This window comes from Littorina saxatilis, linkage group LG11 (genome assembly GCF_037325665.1).
Source record: "Littorina saxatilis isolate snail1 linkage group LG11, US_GU_Lsax_2.0, whole genome shotgun sequence".
NCBI classification, from domain to species: domain Eukaryota; kingdom Metazoa; phylum Mollusca; class Gastropoda; order Littorinimorpha; family Littorinidae; genus Littorina; species Littorina saxatilis.
The window spans coordinates 8,293,266-8,315,963 of record NC_090255.1 but is presented as its reverse complement, the minus strand read 5'-3'; the positions used below and the strand labels follow the sequence as shown (position 1 = coordinate 8,315,963).

General features: G+C 41.6%; 1 protein-coding gene across 6 annotated transcripts; it reads right to left on the bottom strand.

Annotated features, from left to right (window-relative positions):
* Positions 1-1,675: 1,675 nt before the first annotated feature.
* Positions 1,676-13,409, bottom strand: LOC138979677 (uncharacterized). Of its 6 annotated transcripts, none has more exons than XR_011460086.1 (6): positions 12,513-12,715; positions 11,894-11,974; positions 10,811-10,902; positions 9,637-9,722; positions 8,913-9,043; positions 1,676-2,493 (listed from the first exon to the last, which is right to left on the bottom strand). XR_011460086.1 is itself a non-coding variant. In XM_070352395.1 (5 exons), exons 1-4 carry the CDS (start codon positions 13,176-13,178, stop codon positions 10,854-10,856), a joined length of 288 nt encoding a protein of 95 aa, XP_070208496.1. In that variant the 5' UTR covers positions 13,179-13,317; the 3' UTR covers positions 1,676-2,493; positions 10,811-10,853. The 6 variants fall into 6 exon arrangements, 2 of the variants coding, with proteins under 2 accessions (XP_070208496.1, XP_070208495.1); XR_011460087.1 differs by lacking the exon at positions 1,676-2,493 and adding an exon at positions 13,324-13,409 and having other exon boundaries at positions 8,531-9,043; positions 12,513-12,578; XR_011460085.1 differs by lacking the exon at positions 1,676-2,493 and adding an exon at positions 13,087-13,317 and having other exon boundaries at positions 8,531-9,043; positions 12,513-12,578.
* Between the last annotated feature and the right edge of the window lie 9,289 nt (positions 13,410-22,698).

Below are 22,698 nucleotides of genomic sequence, written 5' to 3'. Positions count from 1 at the left end.
CTCTCGACAGGGTGAATGAATAATGTCTTTTTCGGAACTTAAAGGCACAGTGCAGCTCACAGCCTTCGTTTTGCGTTTTCGTTGCAGCTGAGTGCATTTACAGTTCAAAAATCCACCTATGGTAGTAAAACAAACCCAAAACTACCCAACGACGACATCTGTGAAGCTCGACAGTTTCTTGTTCACGCGAGTGCATAAATTAACCTAGTTATTACGTGGTGTACGCACAGATTCGTGACGTAAGCGTCGTCTGCTTTGATCATTGATGCCAAGATACACGATCAGATTCGCCAGTACGTTTGAGACGGACCGCCCGAAACTGACCACAAACCGACCGTGTAGCATGCGAACCGTACGTCTCACAAGCTTGATAGCACCCGTCTCGGCCCATCCGTTTGAAATACAGCAGGATCTATTCCGAACGGATCGCAAGGAACTTCCAGCCCCTGAGCGCACTTCAGTCGACACCCACTTTACAAATCATCAAATGGCGGTCAGTTCAGCATCAAAACTTGCCGATTCGGAACCGAAATATTTCATCAACCTGAATCTTGGCGAGGAGTTGGAATCTATGGAACCATGGAAGTAAAAACTACACAAACCAGCAACATCGGGACCTGTTCCTACTGTCCATGCAGCAGACGTGGGGTGAAATGAAAGGTAAGCGTCTGGATCTAGATTTGTTTGCATTCATGTATTGTAAGGTCTGTATCAAAGATGGTTTGTCTGTCTCTGTCTCTCTGCTTTCCTTGCTGTACGCTTTTGTCTTGAAGGCAAGTATGTAGATCTACATTTCTCTCCTGTTCCTGTCTCAAATCTGCCTTAGCCGAACTCTAGTTCTACGTTCAAAACATGTATCGACCTCTTGGCACATTGCCTCTTTTAGTTTTACAGTGTAAAATTATCTGACAACTTCAGTCTATCATACTGTAATCATTCAATGTGTCATCTGTTTGGGAAAATGCTGTCAGTTTCAGAGTCTAGTGATGTGTTGATTACCCTACCGTAAATTGCGTAGTTGAAATGATAGAGAAAAACAAAACGCAGCAGCAACGATCATTTTTCATGACTGTAGCATTCAGTCTTTATGCTCTTGGTTTAAATCAAATTTAGCTTAGTCACGAACACAAAGCAAATAGTGGCTGACTCAGTCACTGGGGTATTCTCATAAGAAGGCTCTCTTGCCTTGAAATTACCAAACAATAACACACACACGCACTCATTGCCAACCAAAAAAAAACGCACACGCACACACACACATGCATACTGTGAGACACACACACGCACATACCGTCACACACACACACACACACACACACACACACACACACACACAGCCATACGCATGCACAGAGAAAGAGGGAGAGAGATGACAAATGAAATACTAATTTTGCTTTGCTGCTTTTATTTCCTCCAGTTAATGCCATCAAGACAAACAACAATCCTTCGTAATAAGGGACTTGACAGGGACAGATGACATCTACAGTACACTCCAAAGTAAAAGTACTTGCAAGAGCATTTAATTCTTCTGCCTGTCAGTGTCATCAAGAAACAACCTTCAGCCACAAATCGGGTAAGCTTGACACCAGCCTGTATGCTGTAGCTTCAAAAACCTGTTCAATTTACAGATCTAACAATAAAAATAGATCAATATTGGTGGGAGTGGAGATTGATGTATGCTTTGGCCTTGGGTGTGTGTGTTGGGGGGGGGGGGGGGGGGGGGGGAGGTATGATACATATACCAGACATTTAAAATCAAGTGAGCTTACTGTACACCATGTAAACAAGGTATGTGTAAAACCTTTTCAGTCCATCATCATTCCGTCTGGAGCTGTGGTTTGAACCATGTGTTCCGTTTGTACCATTGTGACCAGGTGGGCATCGCCACCCATTAGGCATAATGCAATCACACTCACTCACTTGGTTGTGGGGAAAAAACTCATTACCAACAACCACATGAACAGTTGCATTGTGCAAGTCTGGAAGATATCTGGCAGGGGGAATGTTCAGTTTCTTTTGATTTATTAGGTGTGAATGTTGAACGTTTGTATCACTGTTCCTTAAATTCACATCCATGTCAAACATCACACAAAGATAATGAGCGTCAATGATAGCAAGAAAAATAGCGGAATAAAAAAGCAAATAGACTTTAGAAATATAATATTACATAATTAATAAGAAAAGAGATGTATAGTATTCTTTTTATATAAATTTGAAATGGGCTGTGTGACTGTTTACTGTGCTTTCTTTTTTTTCTTTATTCTATTTTTTTTAAAGATACATTCAACACAGTCTTTTGTGTTTGATGTTATTGTAATACTATATAATATATATAAGTAAAAGAAGTAAAAACATGTTAAAAAAACAAAACAAACACAAATTTGATCAACTGTTCTTGAAGCTCAAAGTGTCACGGGTCGACACACACGCAGTTAGGAAACAGCCACAAGTCTTCTGTAATGACTTCCACTTCGGCCTGTGTGTGCGAAGCACCTGCAAAACACACACACACACACACACACACACACACACACACACACACACACACACACACAGACAAGTTTATTTGCATGTTTACATTGTTTTTGAAATCGTTTAAACATGTTCCTCTATGTATGTTTCAGGATGACACATTTGACAACAAAGAAGATAAGTTCTCAAAGTTGATCTGGATTACCTGCACAACGACCATGAAAACAAAAAAGGGGGGCGGGGGGGGGGGGGGGGGGGGTGGGCACGGAGCCTCTGGGCCCTTCCCAACACGACCCTGAACAACCTTAACCAAGAACCAGTTTTGGATGACGACCCTATACTAGGCGGATCACCCGAATTTGGGCCATCGGCTGCTGATGTCAACACATCTTCAGAGAAGGTTCAAGACCCAAAACGTGTGTGGCAACAAAGGACACAAATACAAAGAAAAGGTTGGAAAACCAAGAGGCTGTGTGCTGAGGAATATTAGCTCTGTGCTGCAAAAGAGATTAAAGGCACATTCCTTCTCGTGAAAACAGTTCTATCCTTGGCACATAGCTTTAATTGACGGTGGGGTTTTGCTGACTCGTCGAAAACGACCCATTTGGAACTTCGTAAGGAATTTCATGGCGTGGGTCGTGTACGATGCATACTCTGCAAAGAGGCGGCAAAACGTTTATCCCCATTCGGATTGCGTGGATCATGTACGACCCAAGCTTTTTACGTTGACTCCTTATTTGGAAGGTATGGGTCATACACGACCCACATCATCCGGACTGTGTAGTCCAACACATGATCTGGTGAAGGCTAGGAGAGTATGCCTTCAGACCAGACGGACATAAGTGCAACAACAGAACCCATCACAACATGGGCCATGAATCCAGTAAATGAACTCAAATTAGTGCACCCCCCCCCCCCCCCCTTTCAAATAGAACAATCAAATCTGCATCTAAATCAGTCATTGTCAGTGTTGTTCACATATCTTGTCTAACATGGACGCTATGGCATGCTTAAGCGGTGTAGGTGTCTATCCTCTCGGCAGGCATAAAAGGCAGTTTTTGGAGCTGTTTAAGCGGGTAATGAGACCAAAAAAATGATACATCTGAGTAACTCACAAACCCATTCAGCATGGGTGGGAGCCCAACATATTGCCAGGACTAAACATTTTGGAAGGCCGGGGTCCAGGGGCCGCTAAGGCTCCAGCGGGGTGCAGGGGCAGCGCCCTTGTTGGGGGGTCTAGGGTGGCAGCTAGTGCCCCCCAGCCGAAAATAAATTTTAGCATTATACTTTATAGGGAGGGTTTAGGTGCAGCCTCTCCTGACTAAATCTTATAACAAACAAGTTTTTTTTTAGAGATGCATAATATATATTTGTAACTGACCAGCTGAAAATGAATTTTAGTAATTCAATAACTCATAACTCATAACTCATAACTCATAACATTTTATTGATCCAACAAAGGAAATTAAATTGGTCATCAGCACATATAGGTCATTAATTAATAATTATAAAAGAAGAAGAGAAGAAAATTTATAAAACCCATGATAACAAAAAAATATCTAAAGTAATATATGTACAACTACAATACCCTTTTTACTTGCACACTTGACACACCGACACACCAACACACATGCATACATACCTACATACATACCTACGTACATACATACATACATACATACATACATACATACATACATACATACGTTCCATGTTAAAGTGTAGTTAAGAACATCACAGTAATTATATCATTGTTTGGATTAACAGATAAGTTTTTATGTAAATGATGATAACAACAATCCATAATTAACGCTATTGCACTACCAAAAGAAGAGACCAACCAAACACATAAAACCAATCACAGTAATCATCATCAGTTATCACAGGTATCACAGTAGATTAGCCATCAGGTAGTTAGACTCAATTGGGCAAGTATAGTGTCAACACCATCACAACAGTGAGGGGCTATTAGTATTCTATTAGAGCCTCTCCCAGGTTTAAAACTGAAAACAGCTACCACAAAAATTAAAATGGTGGTGGGGGGGGGGGGGGGGGAGGAGGATGTGTAAGAATGCACAAAATCAAAAACTTCTATACTTGAATTTGGTGTTTGGTTGCACCACTCTTGCTAGGGGGTCTACAAAAACAAGTTGTATACACATTTCAAGAAGGGTTTTAGAAGCATCTCCTCGCCTAAAGTTAAACAAAAACTTAAAATTGGAGATGCACAACATTTAAAAAAATCTTGTAAACTTGAAGGTATTTGGAAGTATCCAGCTGAAAATGAATTTTAGCAATGCAATACTTTATTTGAGCCTCTTCTGACTCTGAAAACAGCACACAATTTTGTTTGTTTAAAAAATATTATTGCATGCATAAATGAATGCATAAAATCAAAAACCTCTATACTTGAATGTGTTTAATTGTATCACTCTTGCTAGGGGGTCTACAAAAACAAGTGGTACACATTTGAAGAAGAGTTTTAGAAGCATCTCCTTAAAGTTAAACAAAAACTTTAAATTGGAGCTGCAAAAAATTAAAAATTCTTGTAAACTTGAAGGTATTTGGAACTAACCAGATGAAAATAAATGTTAGCAAATCAAGAGGTGCTATTTGAGCCTCTCCTGGCTTAAAGGCACAGTAAGCCTCCCGTAAACCATCACAGATACGGTCAGGCTTTTACACACAGTACAAACACCCTTTCATTTAAACACTCACCGATTGAGAACATCCTAGGTGCCCTCCGTAAAGAGCGAACAATTTTCAAAGAATTTATTTTTGCGTGGTTTATCTTACCCCTGAGCCATCGTGAACCCGTGTGATCCAGTTTCCCTTTTTCACAATGTAGTCGTCAGTTAGTCATTTGAATGGGACTCGATGTGAGCTTATCTACAATAGCACGTTTTTATGCACGAAACAAACGGCTGTGGTTCACAAGAACTCTAGCGATGGCTTTTGACTGTTGAGAGGAACGGCGATATGCACTGTAAACCGTCGTCTGCTACGACCCTTGCGTGACCCTGCTTCCGGGTTTGTACTGATCTTGTCTTGATGAAAAAATAATTCTTTTATGATTAAAGAATGTATACATGTGTAACAAGCTGTCAATGTATTATTTAGATTTTAAAAGTTAGGTCTAGCGCAAAAACGCACCTTGGTCCAAAAACATTTTAATAATCATCGATTAACGGCTATCGCCAGTTTACATCGATAGAATCAGACCCGAAGGGAAGTAACTCAATTTTTGACCTGAGTTCAGGATGGGTACAAAAAGTGTTCGAGACAATCTGCAAAATTAATTCTTTAAAAACTGCTTGCTCTTTACGTAGGGCACCTAGAATGTTCCCGTTTGGTGAGCGTTCAAATGGAAGCGTGTTTGTACTGTGTGTAAAGGCCTGACAGTATCTGTGATGGTTTACGGGAGGCTTACTGTCCGGGCGTGATTTCCGGTATCAGTTGAATAAAGTTCATAACAGCCGTCCAGCACCAAAACGAGGCGCCATTTGTAGAGGACCAAGTCCACGAAAATAAATTCTTTGAAAATTTCTCACGCTCGACAGAAAACATCCAGGATGTTCCCGTTCGGTGAGCGTTCAAATGGAAGTATGCTTGTACTGTATGCAGACGCTCGGGGAGCTCTGTGATGGTTTACGGGAGGCTTACTGTGCCTTTAACAACAAAAATAGCACACCATTTTTTTTTCTTGGGGGGGGGGGGGGGGGGGGGGGGGGGGGAGTAAATTAATGCTTAATATAAAAAATGTTTACCGCATTAAAGAAAAATCGCCTAGCTAACAAAAAATTACACAAACACAGAAAATAAGTCACCTCCCTTGTATTTCAAATTTTTACATGTAGCTTATGATTTTATCATTACAGGTGGTATATTCTCAAATAATTGTTTAACCATAGCTTGAACCAAATGAGAAACAAGTTTAAAGTCAGTTTGCTTCAATTGAACACCTTAAAAGGGCTAACTGCTCAGGTTAAAAAAGAAGAAGGTTTAGACAAAAACAGAAACCACCAGAGTTATATCCCTTGCTAATGCCATACACAGTCTTCTGATGCTGCTTTTCAATTCATTTCAGGAGTTATATTTCAAAATGATTGTTGAATCATAGCTTCAATTAAAAGAGAAATATGTTTATTTAATTTTAAGTCTGTTTCACTTGCTAACTTTCTAAAGGGCTCAATGCATCAGAAGCTAAATACCGCTGGTTCATAGATCAGGAATGCAAGTTTTCTGTTCCACAGCACTGAAGGTTTGTGAATCCCTGCAATAGGAGAATATAAAGATGTGGGTGAGCCGAGTTTACAAATAGCAACTATGATGCCACATTCCCCTGGATGACATGACATGACATTGCTGCCCCCTGTTAGTCACTCTGACATGGTGAAAGGTGGCTGACCTGGCACAACTACATCTCACATGAACCCAGTGTAAACAACAGCTGCCAGGGATTAACAAAAAAAAGGTATAAAAAAAATCCGTCTCCCAGGGAAGAAATCCCACCCCTGGCATTGCCTTCAAACTTTCGGATGTTTGTGCTAACACATGTCGTAAAGTGCATACTGAGTTTCAAGTTGTTTGAGACATTTAATAGGTCTGCTGTTATTTGTCATGTCAGAAACAAATTAAATTGACGGTAGGTTTTTGCTGACTCATCGAAAAAAATGATTTGTTGAAATCTTCAAAAACAATGACAGATGCGCCACATACTCACATTTCATGTACATATTTTATCAGACATGGGTGGTATGAGGATTTCAACGCGAAAGTACTTTTTAAGAAGTTGACTCATTCCGAGCGCTGAGCGCAAATGTCGGCCTACGCCTAGCAACGCTCACTGCCGACACACTTAACTGATCAATGGCTCTTGAAAAAGCATTTTTCAAGAATTTGTGTGTGCGTTTAGTGCGCTGTAAACAGCCAATGTTAAAACTGTTTTCAATTTAAAGGTAAATTGAAGGTTTCATTTTTCTAAATGCATGCTAATTTTAATTTGTTTCTGTTCAATCGGACAGGGTACCTCTTTATTATCAAAATTCTTTCTGGTATGTCGCATAACATCAATCAATCAATCAATGAGGCTTATATCACGCATATTCCGTGGGTACAGTTCTAGGCGCTCTGCAGTGATGCCGTGTGAGATGAAATTTTATACGGCCAGTAGATTGCAGCCATGTCGGCGCATATTTACCTTTCACGGCCTTATTCCAAGTCACACGGGTATGGTAGACAATTATTAACTGTGCCTAAGACCCTTTTGTCAATCGTGGGATCTTTAACGTGCACACCCAATGTAGTATACACAGGGGGTGGTTCGGACACCGAAGAGAGTCTGCACACAAAGTTGACTCTGTGAAATAAATTTCCGCCGAACCTGGGATCGAACTCGCGCTGACAGCGGCCAACTGAATACAAATCCAGCGCGCTACCAACTGAGCTATATCCCCGCCCCTAACAGCAGAACAAATACGTATCTCTAATGACTTGGTATTTCGTGTGTATAAGTTTACGACATGTGTTTGCACAAATCCCCGTATTCGTAAGTTTGAAGACAATGCTTTGCGAGTTACTCAAATGTACCATTTTTTTTGTCTCATTACCCGCTAAAACGTCTTCAAAAACTGCCTTTTATGCCTGCCGAGAGGATTGACGCCTACACCGCTCAGCATGCCATAGCGTCCTAGTTAGACAAGATATGTGAACAACACTGACTGATTTGGATGCAGATTTGATTGTACTGTCTAAGGACATGCTAAACATGTTTCGATTTAGTTCTGATTTTTTAGATTTTTTGATCGCGGGAACCTTGATTTTGCGAATTCGATTTTAAGATGTGTCTGTGTTGTAGGTTCCACTGTATTGACACTACCTCATGTAAACTCAATCTGTTTTGTGAACAAGGTATGGGAATTAATTAACTTTTCAGTGATATATTTGGTTTTACAATCAACAGCCTCATCAGAAAGATCTGACCTCAAACGCATCTGTGTAGTTTTTCTTATGACGAGTAGTGTATACGTTTCAAAAACAGAAAAGTAGAAATGTGGGGTTCTTATCTGATATGAAATAAGAAAGCATGTATTGCACAGGTTGACACCGCAAAATGCAACCCACAAAAATGCTAATTACTGATACAGCCTTCCGCCGAATTACTTCATATTTGGTTTACATCAATTTCAGCTTATGCAAGGCCTGTCCACAAAGTGGCAAATCTGTAGGTGTGATTTTTTTGCAACAGATATTTTATATTTTATATTTCTTTCTTTATTCTTATCATAATTGCATATTGCATTCAATTAAGTCAAGTGCATTCTTTAGTTTCAGTCACACTGAGACAGCAATTTTGTCATAACATCTTTTGACCATGGGATAAAGTTCTACACGAGTGAATTCTGAGAACTTTAAAAAGGCAAAATCTTTAAACCAAGTACCTCTCAGGCTCTGCGGCTGATATGTCTCATACTCCAGGAGTAGACGGATGCACCTTTAGTCCATAAGCAAATGCACCAGGTGTTGATGTTGTCATACCAGAAGTCCCAGGTATATAGGCTGACCACCGTGGCTAAAAATTATTCAGGTCAATCATTTTTAGATCGTTAAGTACACTGAACCTAAAATAACACTGACAGACAGTACATGTACATAATAGATCCAAGGTACATGTATATACAAATTAGGAAAGAAGTCGTACAATGTCATTGAGAATATCACCGAGTCTGATAATGAAATTAATTCAGCATTAATTTGCTCCACCTGTACTAACTTATCATAGTTATGAAACAAGTAAACAGGCAACAAGTATTGTTGTGTTTAAGGCAAGATTATATTCATAAAGTAACAAACAGCATACATATTGTATCGAGAAAACAAAGAAACTTCACAATCAACGTTTTCCCCATAAACCTGTTTTGGAATCGATCAATCTTCAATTGCACAATAAGATGGATTGCAACTGTCTTTTTTTCATCGTTTACAGATCATATAAACTATCAACTGACTGACCTATTACTTTGTTTGGCTTTTTCATAAATAATAAATACACTTCATGTATAACAAATTGCATGCATTCCTGATTTTGTGTGTGGATGTGAGACCATGCATGGGGATTTTTATTCTGTGTGTACTATTAACTGCTGGATATAAACATACAACTACCTGCTTATAGAAGTTAGATCAAGAGAAGAAGCACCACCTGCCTGTGTTCTGCTTGGCACAGTTGCAGTATGAACGTAGCCTCAATGCTGATTCACAAAATGTAAAACATAAATAAAATGAGCAATTAAAAAAAATGTACAATACTTTCAAAAACACAATGCATATATTATTATTGGCGGGGATATAGCTCAGTTGGTAGCGCGCTGGATTTGTATTCAGTTGGCCGCTGTCAGCGTGAGTTCGATCCCAGGTTCGGCGGAAATTTATTTCACAGAGTCAACTTTGTGTGCAGACTCTCTTCGGTGTCCGAACCTCCCCCCGTGTACACTACATTGGGTGTGCACGTTAAAGATCCCACGATTGACAAAAGGGTCTTTCCTGGAAAAATTGCTTAGGCACAGTTAATAATTGTCTACCTATACCCGTGTGACTTGGAATAATAGGCCGTGAAAGGTAAATATGCGCCGAAATGGCTGCAATCTACTGGCCGTATAAAATTTCATCTCACACGGCATCACTGCAGAGCGCCTAGAACTGTACCCACGGAATATGCGCGATATAAGACTCATATAAGACTCATTGATTGATTGATTGATTATTATGTCCAATAAAATAATCATTTAAAAACCTCATGAAAAAAACACAAACCAACACCCACAGGGCCTAACAGACAGAGCCACAAACACCAAGGGCACACACACACACACATGTACAGTGTACACATGCACACACAGGTACACACGCATGTATGTATGGGTGCATGGTCCGAGGGGCATTAAGCCTGACCAATACAAAAAAATGGACAAACTTTGGCCGATTTAGGCGAATACTCTTTGGACATTTGGCCGATAGGGACATGAAAGTTTCGAATAAAGTAAAAATAAATCGGCGATTGGCAGAAGGGCCGACCCAAACGACATCCCTTCTGTGATAATACTGTTATAGACTGTGTATTTTAACACCATAATATTCCAAAGGGAGTAGAAAAAAAAGTACAGTGATACCTGCGGTGAAAGGACAAAAATGTACCTGCAATGCAGGGGGCCTGTCATTACAGGTATAATCTGGTAGAGATAATAGAAAAAGGACAATATTAGGTGTCCTTTGAAGGGAGGTGTCCTCTCATCGCAGGGGCCAACCATCACAGGTAACACCAGAATAACAAATCTCTTACAGAATCGCTGTCAATGTGATGTTGGGATCATAATCAGGATCATCTAGTCCTCCTGATCCTCTCCAGACTCAACTGTAACTTCAATTGTGAGGCTGACCAAAGAAAAACAATATCAGTTAAAATGACACAAGCTATTAGGGCTCTAAAAACAAAAAAATAAGGTGCGTGAAGCAATATAAAACATTTAGTCAGTCGTTACCAAACTAAAAGATCAACATGACAAACCATGAGTCATTGCTGAGACTACATTTAAATAGTCTCGGGTAACCATCCCCAAAGACTGAGATGGGTCAAGCCTGCAGTCTCCGCAAAGCATGCGACCATAGCACCTGTACACCTCACTTTCGCTCGCAGTTCAATATGTGAAAAAACAGCTCCTGTCAATCTGGTACAGCACAGCAAACCATGTGGTATTCTCTATGTGTTTTAAAACTAACATGCACTCACTTGCTTTAGGTAGTACAAATTGTGTAAAGCCATGGGAAACATATGTTATCAACTCTTAGTCTTAGATCCACTACACTTTTCAATTAGTACTACCATTAGTGTAGCTGTCTTGAGCTGCTACCCATAACAATTAAATGCTGAAAGCTAATGATTGAGGGAAAACTAAGATAATTAAGTAAGATTAATGAATGGGTACATGTGTCACAAAGAGCCCCTATACCTACAATAGTCAAAGCAGTTTCTGAACATTCCAATAATGACCTGAAAGATAATTACACAATGCACAATTTATTGCTTATTGGAATCTGCAGAATTAACCAGTTCCTGACAGAAAACAGAAAAACTTATTTGAAGAATTTATCATTCACTCAATGAGAATGAGATAGTTTTGGCCAAGCAGGATCGACACACAGAGTTCAAGAAAATAGAAAAGGAATATATTTGTTCTGATCAATCATAAATGAAACAAATCCCAATACCCATTTGTAACCATAAAAGGATTTTATCATACACAGAAATTTGCAGTATTCACATTAATCAACTTTATTTTATAAAAAATTGTTTTAATACGTATACAACAAACAGCATGTGTTTTGAACACACCCACACAATATTTATCAAAGAAAAACAACTCACTCTAGTGGGTCAATGAAAGACTGAGATAGCTCTTTCTGCTTCACAGTCCTGCCAGCTCTTGATCCATGAAACTTCTTGTCGCTGAAAGCAGCATATAATGTTAACTAATCAAAAGTTCTCTCCTGCAAATTCAACTACAATACCACTATACTTTAACTCTAGTCTAAGTGAAACCATTTCTCAGAATATTTGTTATTTCACGCAGCTTTCTTCATTATTTTCTGATGATCTAGACACAGATAGTGACACATATTTTCAAACATGGAAAAATACAAAATATGAATTATGTAACAAGCAAGCTCACCCTCTTCTCAGAACATCCTGGTCACCATCATCATTTCAATGCTTGTTAATCTACAACTGCCACAACGTCCTACCAAAAAAAGACATGATGTATACGTGATATACGTTAGGCGTGAGGCATGATATTCTATGGCCCAGCAGCCTGAGCTTAATTGTTATCGTTTACAAATCATAATATTATTTAGTATCAACTAACTGTTTGGCTTTTACACCAATAACAAACACACTTCCATCTTCATATATCTCATAACTATAAATATAATTATGACTTTTTTTGTACTATTTATTTTATTGATAATTTAAAACATACAACTACCTGCTGAGATCAAAAGAAGTACCGCCTGCCTGTGTTCTGCTTGGCATTGTTGCTGTAGCCTCAATGCTGATTCACAAAATAAGAAAAATTAAGTAAATGTCCTATAAATAAATAATGTTCAAGACTCATGAAAAACACAAGCCACAACCACAGGGATACACAGACATGGCCACATACACACACACACACACACACACATTCACACAGGGGCACACACACACACACACACACACACACACACGAGGGCACATAGAACACAGGGGCACACACACACACACACACACACACACACACGAGGGCACATAGAACACAGGGGCACACACACACACACACAGTGTAGAGCAGAAATCGCACAATGCGCCGATAGATCTATGTTTTGTAATATTTCATTTGCATAGTTCTATAAATAGTATCATAACAGACGCAAATGGCCGCAGAAAGAAACGGTTCGCTTATCCGAAATAAATCGTCAAACACCTCGTGCATACATTTTCCTTTTTACAGGTTATAAATTGGGAATCCCAACACCACAAGCAATGATGACTAAACGACACTAAACAAGACAGCAGCTTACGCAAGTTCCCAGTAATCAAAGCAAACGCCGAACGCAAAGTATCGACAGTTTGTCAGGGCAACGGGCACTTTTACTGACTCACGGTGATACATTTCTGCTCCACAACAAATCCCTCCCACCCTAATTCAGTAATTCTTTGGTCAATTTACTTTTCACAAACAAGTCCAATATACACTTCCATCACATAACATAAATAGCATCCTAAACATCTCATGAAATGCATGAAAAAATACCCACTTGTTCAGCAGGTGACGAGCAAACTGCGGACTTGTGTCAACTTGTGATGAATCCAAATTAATTCTTCACTTCGTTCCAACGCGCAAGCTCCTCACCGATATGTACACGCGCGACGTGTCATAGTTACGTGCACGAGTGCGTTTTCGTTTCTTCTTGGTTGAATCCGGTACAGTCGGCCGGGGACCCTTGCGTTTTGTTCTTTTCTTATCACCCTGGTTCGACTGAATGAGCCTCCATTTTTTCCTACAAGCTCATCAATTATGTGTGACCTAGTTTGCTTGTGACGTGTCATTCTATGTGCATGTGGTGATCATCAAGATGATGCAGATCTAAAAATAATTAAGAAATAGGCCAAGGACCGGCGGGTCCGAGTTAAAAATTAATTCGTAAAAAAATTGAAGTTCTTGACTCCTTGGATGGAAGTCAATGAAACTTGGTATTTATTCAAAGGAATAGATGCCTGAGGTATGACTAAAAGCCCCAGGGGCTCCGTGCACCTGGATTTGACAAGTCCAGTATCTTTAATGCTGCGTCGCCCAAAACAAATAACGGTTTTGGGTGTGACGAAAAAAAGAACAGGGCCGGAGTGCTATGTTAATAATGAGCAGTTCTTCCACACCCATTTGAAAAATATGACACTACCAGCATGTTCCCGCATATTAAGCCAGAATTGTTTGGTTTGGCAAATCTCCCTACCTTCAAAGCAGACGAAAAGCAGACATCTTCATTTCCTTCCAAGGGAGAAATCGTTGGTCATAAAGTCTTGCAGGACCCAAACATACTTCTGCACGCTGTCTTTTCTTTTCATACTCAGTTGCTTCGCAAAAATGAAGTGTCATTGGTTTTCTCAACTTGTCAAGTAAACCGGTACGGTTAGCCTAGTGGTAAGGCGTCCGCCCCGTGATCGGGAGGTCGTGGGTTCGAACCCCGGCCGGGTCATACCTATGACTTTAAAATTGGCAATCTAGTGGCTGCTCCGCCTGGCGTCTGGCATTATGGGGTTAGTGCTAGGACTGGTTGGTCCGGTGTCAGAATCAATCAATCAATCAATCAATCAATGAGTCTTATATCGCGCATATTCCGTGGGTACAGTTCTAGGCGCTCTGCAGTGATGCCGTGTGAGATGAAATTTTATACGGCCAGTAGATTGCAGCCATTTCGGCGCATATTTACCTTTCACGGCCTATTATTCCAAGTGACACGGGTATAGGTACACAATTATTAACTGTGCCTAAGCAATTTTGCCAGGAAAGACCCTTTTGTCAATCGTGGGATCTTTAACGTGCACACCCAATGTAGTGTACACGGGGGGAGGTTCGGACACCGAAGAGAGTCTGCACACAAAGTTGACTCCGTGAAATAAATTTCCGCCGAACCTGGGATCGAACTCACGCTGACAGCGGCCAACTGAATACAAATCCAGCGCGCTACCGACTGAGCTATATCCCCGCCCCGGAATAATGTGACTGGGTGAGACATGAAGCCTGTGCTGCGACTTCTGTCTTGTGTGTAGCGCACGTTATATGTCAAAGCAGCACCGCCCTGATATGGCCCTTCGTGGTCGGCTGGGCGTTAAGCAAAACAAATATAAAAAAATAAAAAAAAATAAAAAAAATAAAAAAACTTGTCAAGTCAGTCAAAACGACCGCAGAACACAGAACTGGGAAATGACACTGATTGAAATACGAAAGATCTCCGATGACGAAAGTATAAATGACGTCATCTGGTCACACCTATCTCGAGAACTAAGCGTCAGAACCAGCGCCCTTCCATTAACTGGGCAAAACTGGCCTTGCCAAGACTGACACAAAATATAGTTGTACAACTTCTAGGCTTGCTAATGGAAGGGCGCTGGTTCTGAGCGACCACATGACGTCATTTATACTTTCGTCATCGAAGATCTTTGGTGGGTTCGAATCCCATCAGGGTCATGTGGGTTTTTCGGGCTACGGTCGGCTCCTACCCAGAGTGGAAGTGCTATGGTTCCTATGGGAAGGCTGGGATCACACAGCCGAGTGTCATTCACTTAACGAATGCGACTTTGAGGGTGCTCAGGTTCTGTATACCTGACCAACACCGCAGGTGCGGCAGTTCTCGGGCCTGGTTGACGCCAGGATATATTATGACAGTAAGCGTAGAGTGCTGCCCTGTCACGTAGTCTCAAAAACCAAATTGGAAATCCAAAGCATCATTATAATCATCCTCATCTCATTAATCATCCAAAATATAAATTGTCCTTGCTCTTGTGGCCCTTCATGCCCGGAGCTCTCATGGTGACCTTGGTCTCAGTGTTCCTGTTTGATCCTTCCCTGAATAGTAGTTCTGCTGTTAGTCTTCAACGTGTGACGTTCTAGGGGGTCGACGGATGTCGTTTGTAGGGGGCATAGTAATTAGTGGGCTGCGTCCGTTAGCTCGGGACAGACCCACTACTGAACACCGTCGAAGTGAGTCAGCAGAAGTGCAGTGTCATCTTCCGAGGGTAGCCTACCGCAGCGACCCGACATCCTCCCCTGGAGCGTCTGTAAAATCGACAAGTCTGGCAGCGGAACGAAATTCAGAGGTGGTTGGAGCAGCGAGTGCAGGGACGGGGCGGTGTGAGAGCACAACGGGACAAGGGAACAGGTGTAAAGACCAACACAAAAAAACAAAAAAAAATATTCATTGACCCAGTCTTGACAAAATATTACGCGATACCATGGATGGACGGAGCTGTAACTTATACATATTCGTTACATGGTTTCTACTGGTACACAGTCCTGGATGATATAGAGAATATTACATCGACCAGATTTACACGAGTTGTTTTTTTAAATATTGAACTGCGAGCGAAAGCGAGCTGTTCACTATTTGAAAAAGCAACGAGTGTAAATCTGGTACGACACAGCAAGCCATGTAGTATTCTGTTTATCCTACATACTGTACTACGTGTATTTTACTGAAAATGTCCTGCAGTCGAGGCAGCTAACTTGAAGACGCTTGTTTAGGAACCTCGATAACTTCTAAAGCCTCGTGCAATCTATTATGTCAAAGTAAAGAAACGTCACTCTGAAAGTGTGGCGTGACGTGTTATTTCTAAAAATGCATCGAGGGTAATTAGTGAGCGCAATTTTGTTTTCTCTATAATGACGTTTGTCTCGGTGACTTTGGCATCATAAGCAGTAGAAAAACAGGTCCCTGACAGACTTGCTTGACATGACCTCATTTATATGATATACACACGTGTGATTTGAACGATTATTATCTCGCGAGTGTCTCTCTCACGTATGTAGGATAACACCTTTTTGCATGTAGTCAATATTGAACTAAATGTTTTCTGTCAGACTGGTAGTGTGTGTGTGTGTGTGTGTGTGTGTGTGTGTGTGTGTGCATGCGTGCGTGCGTACATGCGTGCGTGCGTACGTGCGTGCATCTGTGTGTGTGTGTGTGTTCCCTGGTACACAGCTCTTGAGAATAAACCCACATACCATTGTTGATTGCAGACTAAGCGCGGGGCATGACGGCACAGCGAACACGACAACGTCAACCTGTCCTGCCAATCTTGAGAACGTGATGTCTGCCAGTCTTAACACGCCCGTCCGTGTAATGCCACGAAACATCTTTGAATTTTCCGTCTGCAGTGTGGATGCCTTTAAAGCTTACGTGGCCAGGTGGGTACTTGGGCTGGGGAGGGTATAAGGAATTCTCAGGCTAACGAATCACGTCCTTAAATAGGCACACAAACTATGGCCTGTTGGACATGAAACACCATCGTCATCACCTCGAAGTCTCTGCCTGCAGTGTAGCTGCATTCAAAGTTTACCTGGCCGGGGAGGGTAATGTTGGAAACATCTTTGAATTCTCCGCCTAAAGTGTTGCTTCCTTCAGACCTTACGTGGTACTTGGGGTGGGGAGGGTAAGGTTGGAAACATCTTTGAATTCTCCGCCTAAAGTGTGGCTTCCTTCAGACCTCACGTGGTACTTGGGGTGGGGAGGGTAAGGTTGGAAACATCTTTGAATTCTCCGCCTAAAGTGTGGCTTCCTTCAGACCTCACGTGGTACTTGGGCTTGGGGAGGGTAATGTTGGAAACATCTTTGAATTCTCCGCCTAAAGTGTGGCTTCCTTCAGACCTCACGTGGTACTTGGGGTGGGGAGGGTAAGGTTGGAAACATCTTTGAATTCTCCGCCTAAAGTGTGGCTTCCTTCAGACCTCACGTGGTACTTGGGGTGGGGAGGGTAAGGTTGGAAACATCTTTGAATTCACCGCCTAAAGTGTGGCTTCCTTCAGACCTCACGTGGTACTTGGGGTGGGGAGGGTAAGGTTGGAAACATCTTTGAATTCACCGCCTAAAGTGTGGCTTCCTTCAGACCTCACGTGGTACTTGGGGTGGGGAGGGTAAGGTTGGAAACATCTTTGAATTCTCCGCCTAAAGTGTGGCTTCCTTCAGACCTCACGTGGTACTTGGGGTGGGGAGGGTAAGGTTGGAAACATCTTTGAATTCTCCGCCTAAAGTGTGGCTTCCTTCAGGACCTCACGTGGTACTTGGGGTGGGGAGAGTAATGTTGGAAACATCTTTGAATTCTCCGCCTAAAGTGTGGCTTCCTTCAGACCTCACGTGGTACTTGGGGTGGGGAGGGTAAGGTTGGAAACATCTTTGAATTCTCCGCCTAAAGTGTGGCTTCCTTCAGACCTCACGTGGTACTTGGGGTGGGGAGGGTAAGGTTGGAAACATCTTTGAATTCTCCGCCTAAAGTGTGGCTTCCTTCAGACCTCACGTGGTACTTGGGCTTGGGGAGGGTAATGTTGGAAACATCTTTGAATTCTCCGCCTAAAGTGTTGCTTCCTTTAGACCTCACGTGGTACTTGGGCTTGGGGAGGGTAATGTTGGAAACATCTTTGAATTCTCCGCCTAAAGTGTTGCTTCCTTTAGACCTCACGTGGTACTTGGGGTGGGGAGGGTAATGTTGGAAACATCTTTGAATTCTCCGCCTAAAGTGTGGCTTCCTTCAGGCCTCACGTGGTACTTGGGCTTGGGGAGGGTAATGTTGGAAACATCTTTGAATTCTCCGCCTAAAGTGTGGCTTCCTTCAGGCCTCACGTGGTACTTGGGGTGGGGAGGGTAAGGTTGGAAACATCTTTGAATTCTCCGCCTAAAGTGTGGCTTCCTTTAGACCTCACGTGGTACTTGGGGTGGGGAGGGTAATGTTGGAAACATCTTTGAATTCTCCGCCTAAAGTGTGGCTTCCTTTAGACCTCACGTGGTACTTGGGGTTGGGAGGGTAATGTTGGAAACATCTGTGAATTCACCGCCTGAAGAGAAACATACTGGATCGATCGACATGAAAGTTCACCTGGAATTTCATGGGAATGTTTTTTTTATTTCTTTTTTATCAATGTCTTTGAAGACCTCATATCCGGCTTTTGGTGAAAGTTGAGGCGGCACTGTCACCCCCCCATTTTTGATCAAATTGACTGACTTGCTGTTTTAGTATATTCCCCCCCCCCCCCACCCTCTACGCTGAAAAAAACCCACATAATGTGTATTCATATCAATGTTAGCTTTAAGAAAAAACAAGTCGCTTAAGGCGAAATTAGTACATTTAGTCAAGCTGTGGAACTCACAGATATATTGAAAATGAACGCACTGCATTTTTTCACAATGACCGTAGTCTGCCGCTCGTGCAAAACGCAGTGAAACTGACGAGCCTGTTTAGCGCGGTAGTGGTTTCGCTGTGCTGCATAGCACGCTTTTCTGTACCTCTCTTCGTTTTAACTTTCTGAGCGTGTTTTTAATCCAAACATATCATATCTATATGTTTTTGGAATCAGGAAACGACAAGGAATAAGATGAAATTGTTTTTAAATCGATTTCGGAAATTTAATTTTGATCATAATTCTTATATTTTTAATTTTTAGAGCTTGCTTTTAAACCGAATATAACATATTTATATGTTTGTGGAATCATAAAATGATGTAAAATAAGATGAACGTAAATTTGGATCGTTTTATATATAAAAAAATTATTTACAATTTTCTGATGTTTAATGACCAAAGTCATTAATTAATGTTTAAGCCACCAAACTGAAATGCAATACCGAAGTCCGGCCTTCGTCGAAGACTGCTTTACACAAATTGCAATCAATTTGATTGAAAAATGAGGGTGTGACAGTGCCGCCTCAACTTTTACAAAAAGCCGGATATGACGTCATCAAAGACATTTATCGAAAAAATGAAAAATCATACCAAGGAACTCTCATGTAAAATTTTCTTAAAGATCGGTCCAATAGATTACTCTGAATCGCTCTTCACACACACACAGACACACATACACACAGACACTCACACACACAGACAGACAGACAGACACACATACACCACGACCCTCGTCTCGATTCCCCCTCTATGTCAAAACTTGACTAAATGTAAAAAGAAGCGTGGGCTGCACGGCACTTCTCCCTCTCACTCCGTACAAGTCATGTATTTTTTACATTCATATTTTGCCTGTGCGTGTATTGTATGTTTGGTCGCTTTCTTTGCCTGTGCATGTATAGTTTGTTGGTTATGTTTGGTCGGTTTCTTTGCCTGTGCGTGTATAGTATGCTTGGTCGATGTATGTATTGTAAAGCGCTAAGAGTAGACATTTTTCTAGAATAGCGCTATAAAAGTTTGCATTATTATTATTATTATATTAACTTATTATCCCTGGCGGACAAAGCTCGTTAGCCTTGGCAGGCAGTCTGACTGGGCGGGGACGTAGCTCAGTTGGTAGCGCGCTGGCTTTGAAGCTAGTTGGTCGCTATCAGCGTGGGTTCGATCCCCACGTTCGGCGAGAGATTTATTACTTTCTGTCCGAACACCCCCGTGTGCTCGCATGCGCACGAAAAAGATCCCAAGTTCACAGCGAACGTCTCAGGGCTGGGAAAACACGAAGACACGCATGCATCATCTCTCGTCTCTGATTATCATGATCGTATTTCTATACTTTGACGAGACAAACCCAATGCCGGTGGCTCGAATCGAAGTATCACACCATATCTTCAGCGTATTACCAATACCTGGCCCAATATAGACCAGTTGGTCTAAGAGGACGTTAAACCCTAGTAGTCAGTCAGTCTGGCTAGGAGACGAGTACTCCGAAAAAGAAAGCTGCACCTGCTAAGGCCGTTCTACGCGTGACAGCTTCTGCACCTGCTAAGGCCGTTCTACGCGTGGCAGCTTCTGCACCTGCTAAGGCCGTTCTACGCGTGGCAGCTTCTGCACCTGCTAAGGCCGTTCTACGCGTGGCAGCTTCTGCACCTGCTAAGGCCGTTCTACGCGTGGCAGCTTCTGCACCTGCTAAGGCCGTTCTACGCGTGGCAGCTTCTGCACCTGCTAAGGCCGTTCTACACGTGGCAGCTTCTGCACCTGCTAAGGCCGTTCTACGCGTGGCAGCTTCTGCACCTGCTAAGGCCGTTCTACGCGTGGCAACTTCTGCACCTGTGTAACTCTGAGCGTTGGTAGGCGAGAGGGTGGCGAGGCGACTGCACAACACCTCTTCACCTTAATGCCGGAATTGGCCTCCACTCGCATATGCGGACCCATTCCCAAAGCTGAACTGTTGGATTTAAGGGGGTAAACCTACCTAGAGTTGGGTGTATTGTTGTTTATTTTTGCTACATAGTAACATCTCAATGGATTTTGATGGGATTTGGTGGGCATCTATGTCAGTTATGTAGCTTTTCAGGAAAATAATTGGTATGCTGATAGATTTTCACAAACATGAGAACAAACGCAAAAAAAGATAATGATAATAACATTTTGCGAAAAAAAAAATCACTTTTTACACAATATTTCTTACACGTTTTATCCCTGAAAGCTTTACTTTGGAAAAGTAATGAAAAACAAGTTTACCCGGAGCCTGAACTAGGGAAAAGCAGGTATAAACGCCATGTACACAATTTAATAAAAACAAATTAAAAATCTCCCCTTAGTCTGTTTGATTACAGTTTGGCTAGTTTAGGATCCAGCTATGGCTACAATCTATTTCCAGTACAAATTACAAGGCTCTAGCATGAAAACTGAGAAAAATGTGGTGTAAAAACACCCTGAAAAGTGGCGTTTTCGGAGAAAATCTGCATGCTAAAATTAGTTAGTTTTAGTGTGCAATGAAATAAAGAGTAAAATGGGACCGGATTTTGGGTTTTCAGGGTTCATGCTTAGAACCCTCATATCTCCAGTTTGGATTGGAATTGATTGAAAATTCAAACTGTAAATGAAAATAGAGAGATTTAGCTTTCTAATGATGCCACACACCAGTAGGTTCTCAAAAAAGCTATTTTTTTCCAACTCTAGGCAGGTCTATCCCCTTAAACAAGATGTTATCCCGAAAATACAGGGTGGCATGTTGACCACACAAAAAGCTAAGCATATTCTAAGCTGAACTATTATCCACTCGTCTGTCGTGCAGACGGGAAACTCCATCATCATCAACTTGTAATACTGATCTCGTTTCAGCATGACCTGTACGCTGCCTTCCGAGACGTCCGCCTCCGTGGAGTTACCCTTCACTGGTTTCAACTATGAGCTGATCACCAACCGTGACAGGCAGTGCCAGGGGGCTATCAACGACACCAGAAGCTCCCGCTGCACTGTACGTTACTTTTCTGTCTTTCCTTGGTTGATTTAGCTCAACTCTGCTTCTAGGCTCCCTTTTTTAAAACTTTCAAAAATTCGAAATGTACTGATCTTGTCTTGATCAGAAAATAATTCTTTTATGATTTAAGAATGTTTGTGTAACAAGCTGTCAATTTATTATTTAGATTTTAAAAGTTAGTTCTAGCGCCAAAACGAGGCTTACTATTTGTCTAATGGTAAATCCGTTCTGACTGCACGAAATACATTCTTTGAAAATGTCTCACTCTCAACGGAAAGCAGCCAGGATGTTCCCGTTCGGTAAGCATTCAAATGGAAGTATGTTTGTACTGTATGCAGAGGCTCGGGGAGCTCAGTGATCACAAACGGATGGTTTACGGGAGGCTAAGTGTGCCTTTAAAGTAAAAAACCCAAACCCACTTCACGTGGGAAACAGCTAAACCAGACAGAGAGTACTTCTTTCAATGCTTTCTCCAGTTTGTGCAAACTACTGATTTGCTTTCACTAGTTTTGTGCAAAATACTGATTTGTTTTCACCAGAACTGTGCAAACTACTGATTTGTTTTCACCAGATCTGTGCAAAATACTGATTTGTTTTCACCAGATGTGTGTAAAATATTGATTGGTTTTAACCAGATCTGTGCAAAATACTGATTTGTTTTCACCAGATCTGTGCAAAATATTGATTTGTTTTCATCAAAATACTGATTAGTTTTCACCAGATCTGTGCAAAATACTGATTGGTTTACACCAGATCTGTGCAAAC

Coding starts and splice junctions, on each gene's coding strand:
- LOC138979677 (XM_070352394.1), bottom strand. CDS start 13,178: ATGTATCACCGTGAGTCAGTAAAAGTGCCCGTTGCCCTGACAAACTGT. Junction 12,579..13,086: donor TTTGATTACTGGGAACTTGC/GTAAGCTGCTGT, acceptor TTTGTGAATCAG/CATTGAGGCTACAGCAACAA. Junction 11,975..12,512: donor ACTTCTTTTGATCTCAGCAG/GTAGTTGTATGT, acceptor TGCTGCTTTCAG/CGACAAGAAGTTTCATGGAT.